Source organism: Morone saxatilis, unplaced genomic scaffold (genome assembly GCF_004916995.1).
Source record: "Morone saxatilis isolate NCDOM2014 unplaced genomic scaffold, NCSU_SB_2.0 Contig14, whole genome shotgun sequence".
Classification (NCBI taxonomy): Eukaryota; Metazoa; Chordata; class Actinopteri; family Moronidae; genus Morone; species Morone saxatilis.
In genome coordinates this window covers 1,272,436-1,277,243 of record NW_023339696.1, presented here as the reverse complement: position 1 = coordinate 1,277,243, position 4,808 = coordinate 1,272,436, and the positions used below count along the sequence as shown (strand labels likewise).

Here is a 4,808-nt window from a genome sequence, read left to right as displayed (position 1 = left end):
TTTAAACTGGTAATGGAAATGCAAATCAGTGCAGCAAGGTTTGACTCTTCTGGGTTGGATCGTGATAAGATCCTGAAGTATACATAGCTCCTGAATGCACCACCCGCACAGTATTTCCTGCCTGCATCCTCAGTACCACACAACAGCAACCAAGGTTCAAGTTGGTCTTCAACCGTTCTGGGATAAACAGAGAGCAAGTGCTACCTTAAAGGCAGAACATCTAGAGTTACAGTATGCTTGGGGAAATGCTCAGCAAGTATGTAAGGTACAGTGTAATGAGTTTGTGTTTAGTTGGCTAGAACATGGCTAACCATTATTATGGCCCTTTAAAGCAGCATGCAAGCTAAATCTGTACTCCTTATCATGTTTGTCACGCCTCCCCCAGGCTTTATCTCTTTCTTATCAGACACTTTTCTGTTTCTCCTCTTCCTCCTCCTCCTGCATTTCCTCTAACCCTTCCCTATTGCTGTTCAACTACTTTCTCTCCACCTGTTAATAATTTGTATTTCCTGTTTTATTTGGATCTCTCCAGTAAATGTAGCCATGAGACACATAAAAACTCTCCAATTACTTTGAGTGTTTGTGTGACATACCTCACTGTAGCTGATAAATGTTCTAAGAACAGACATTTAAAACAGCACTAATCAATATTTCTTATTACAATTATTGTTATTAACAATGGATCATTTGACTATGTTGAATGCGGAAAAGGTCGCTGACGGTAACAAACCAATTAGGGAGGCACAAGAATACCCATTAATTGGGCCGATTAGCTGGCATTTTCAGATAATTGTCATCGGTCAATGCCTGCTCTCACAAGGCCGATAAAGAAAAATTGTCTGCAGACAGCCATGTCAGTGTGGTTGCTGTGGAACGAGGTTAGCACTCCCATTTGTGAGTTTCAGGAAGGTGGTGAAATGTGTGTGTGAGTGTGTGTATGGATTGTCAGTCATACCCTGCCTTCCTCCTTCCTGCTTTCTGTCCAGAGAGACTGTGATTACATTAACCTCGTGTCTATTGAGTTAGACAGATCAGCTCACTCTGCTCTGTGCTTCGGAGCTGCTGCTAATGTGTGTAGCTGCATGAATGTTATGAATGCTGAGCAGATCACCTTTGATAAATGTACACGTAACTATAACCTAGAACTACCAGAGATAAGAGACCTGCTCGAGATTGGCTCTGATCAGTGAATCTGAGGCTTGTCAGAGAAAGATATCCGTGATTGTTTTCCTCCCTTTATTGCTACTATTCACCCATGTCCAGTACAAAAACCAGATCCCAGAGAGCTGGATAATCCATCACAGTCTTCGTTCCATTTGATCAATACTGAATTGTGCCTGGCGGAGTGTTTTCTTATCAGTACTGCTTTTTGTCCATACTTCCTGTAGCTGTCAGGTGATATAGGTTCTTTATGAGATAAACAACAGAAAACGAGTTGGCGCAAAAGGAGCTAATTGTATACAGCGTGCATAGTGAAATAAGTTTACAGTCTACAGTCACGCTAGCAGCTCTTTGATGCGGTACATCAATGCTTTAGGTTATATGCTAAGGTCATGCTAACAGGGTAATGTCAAGCAGGTATAATTGCATTGCAGTTGCATAATGCATTACCATCCCTCTTTGGCTGGAATAGGGCTTACCCTGATTTGAATGTGGCCTGGGAAAACCAAGACAGTCTGAACTCCCCAGGGAAATATCTGGCTCTTTCTTCACCAGCTACTTATCAAGATGGTGTGTCTGCTGTTTAGTGCTGGGCAGGTAGTGTACACTGAGTTTATCACAACTTAATCTGCTGAAACGATTTAGCTGAATGCAGAGTTTGCGGGCAAAAACAATAAGCTAAAAGAAGCTAAAACGCTTTGCAGAGCTGAGAAGAGTTTGTGACTTTGAGCGATGTCCAGGAGCTCACTGACCTGCTGCCGGTGCCTCAGTCATTGTTTTCTTTTATTATATTTGTCTATCAGCCCTCTCTCCCTCCCTCTCGTCTGTTTTTCTTCGTAGCTCTCTTTGAACACTTTACCTGTAATGGAAAGTTGAAATTTATGGTTTCATTCAATCAACAGTTTTCTTTTCTGCGTTTCCCCGATTGGTTGACATAGCTTGTGATGTAATTACTGATGATGTAAGTCCCCAGCCGAGGTGAATGAGGGGACTGTTCTCCTTCTCGGTCTCTGCGAGGCCGCATTGGCGTCAGCCTGTTCTCAAACGGGTTGCCATGGTAACAGTGGTAACAAGGGTTCTGAGAATGCCACCAGCAGGTCACTGATTCAGTGTTTGTTTTGAGTGGGGGGAGTTGGGTAGAGAGCATGTTCATGAGAAGTTTGCATGTGACTGTGATCAGTTTAAAGACTGTGTCCTCCTGTGCTCCTCTCCCCAGGTCTTCAGCATCCTCTGCTGTGTTCCCGCTTCAGTGAAACCTACCTCCTTCCACCCCACCCATTGACTCCGCCTCTTTCATGATGTCCTCTCAGGCCACGCCAATCCAGGGGTCACAACCGGTGACTCCTCCGCCGACCTCCCCGCGTTCTCCATTGTCACCAGGTAAAGGCATATTTTATAAGTCCTCTGGAAAAGAGGTGCTCTGTTTAAAAAGACTTTAGAGTCTTAACCTTTAAACGTTATGATACAGTGATATTGGTGTTCTCAACAGTCTCAAATTATAGCTTGGTATATGAAAGATGTGCACACTTAGCATTCAGTATTTACTAATGAAAGATGATATAATCTTGCATTATGGGACATGTAAAATCCAGAACTTTCAGAGCATATGATAGGGACTAAAAATCAGGGTATATTGGCATGGAGCTAAAAGTCTTTTTCATTATTGATCAATCTGTCAATCATTTTCTTAATTAATGAATTACTTCCATTTCCAGGCCCAAAAAGGATGAAAAATGTTGATCAGTGTTTCCTAAAGCCCAAGGTGACATCCTCAAATGTTTGTTTGTTTTGTCCAAATATTTACATTTGCGGTTGAAACCAGAGAATTTGGAAATTTCTTCTTCAAAAAACAATTATCAAAATAGTTGGCCATTAGTTTAATAGTTGACAACTGTACAGCTCTATCTCGGTGCTGATAGTAATGCTAGATTATATATGCGTCATTCCCTGTGTATCTCTCGTGCCATTCAAATCCAGCACAGGAATGGTGGGGAAAAAAATAAGTTTGCTTTCATAACAATTTTAAGGATTACAACTTTTAAAGAGAAAATTGACCCAGGTGGAAGTCACATTATCTCAGGGGCCTTCACTTTAAAGTTACTAGATGTAAGTTGTTAGCTATGTATAAACCCAGCACAATCCCATTTTGTAATGCAGGTTTTAGGAGTAATCTATTACATTGTTAAATACATAACATGTTGTTTTGTTGCTATATTGAAAATCTTAATAATTGAACTGCTGCCACTAGTTTCACCTCGGCATTCAAGTCCCCGGTCTTTACACAGTTTAAACTCAAAATAATCAGACTACCTTCATTTATCAAAGCATTCAGCCTCCTCTTTCATCTTGTACTTTATTTATCTTGTTCTCTACTGCTCCCACACAAGTTCTGTAGAAGTAGCAATTAGCTTAGGCAAAGATATATTGACACATATGGTCAACATATTGATGTATTTGTCAGAGCTTAATTCTGTTGAGATTTTATGTATGGGGAAAGTACTGACATGACACAAGGATTGAAGGATATGCAAGGATAAAGTGGTTTACCACCACTGCAGAGACCCCAGTTTGAGCTTGTCTGGGCACTTAATGGACCAAATTTTTGTTTGCGTCATCCTTGTAGCTGCACCATCTATAACAACCCCAGACGAACAGTGGGGGAAGCAACAAAAAAAAAAAAAGCAGAATGCTATGTGGTAATAATATTGTCTTATTTAATTATAAGATTATTACCATAAACAAAGACAATCGTGCTGTATATTGTACAGCAGCACATGCTTATTGTTGTAGTATTGTACCATGTGTGACTGCTTTTTGTCCCATCAGAGTCTCTGCAGCCTCCAGGTTGTAGACACAGGGACCGCTCGCCTTCCCCCATGAGAGGCTACCTCATCCCCAGCCCTCTGCCCACACGCAGAAACAGGACCTGCTCAGCGTGAGGACACACACACACTCACTCTCACTCTCTCTCTTCTCTCTCTCTCGTCTCTCTCTCTCTCTCTCTCTCTCTCTCTTCTCTTCTCTTCTCATTGTATGTACACACAGGGATGGGAACATGCTTTATGAGCCAGTGAAGTGAGTGTAATATTAGCTTCTCGTTTCCAAATATAATAAGTGAAGCCTGTTGAATTCAGTAGTTATTGGTAGCTAAATCTACTGTCCTAAATGGTACTGTAAATAAAGTTTGATGATGTTAAGGTAGTGTAGGATCATCATCTCTCACCACCATTTGCTGTCATTGCAGTCAGCTGGTCTCCCGGTTAGGATTCCTCAGTGTTCAGGAGGTTTTCTAGCAGGAGGGCCCCTTTTTCACAGAGTCTCCCTCCTCCTCAAAAACAAACAAACCCGCTGGATTAAAACCACCTAAACACACTGAATAAAAGCAGTTCCCCTTGATAAAATCAGTTTCTCCCACGCTGTTGGAGCAGACAAACGAGCGTCCCGGATTATCCTGAAATAAAATCCGCACGATTTCTTGAGGTTTGAACTTTGTTGGAAACATTTGAGATTAATGGAATGTACACAGCTCAAACTACATAGAAACATAGAACATAGTACTTATAGTGTTTAGTAGACATTTTAATGGCGAAAATGTGTAATATTATTTAAGCCTATTAATTTACATTTGCACTTCTATTAGACACTTT

General features: G+C 41.2%; 1 protein-coding gene across 1 annotated transcript in view; it reads left to right on the top strand.

The window, feature by feature from the left end:
• Positions 1-4,808, top strand: part of carhsp1 (calcium regulated heat stable protein 1) — a 23,455-nt gene that overhangs the window by 16,398 nt on the left and 2,249 nt on the right. Inside the window, exons 2-3 of the mRNA XM_035654230.1 lie at positions 2,378-2,541; positions 3,988-4,096. Of these exons, the coding sequence (XP_035510123.1) occupies positions 2,457-2,541; positions 3,988-4,096 (194 nt within the window). The 5' untranslated portion in view covers positions 2,378-2,456. The remainder of the gene's footprint in view (positions 1-2,377; positions 2,542-3,987; positions 4,097-4,808) is intronic.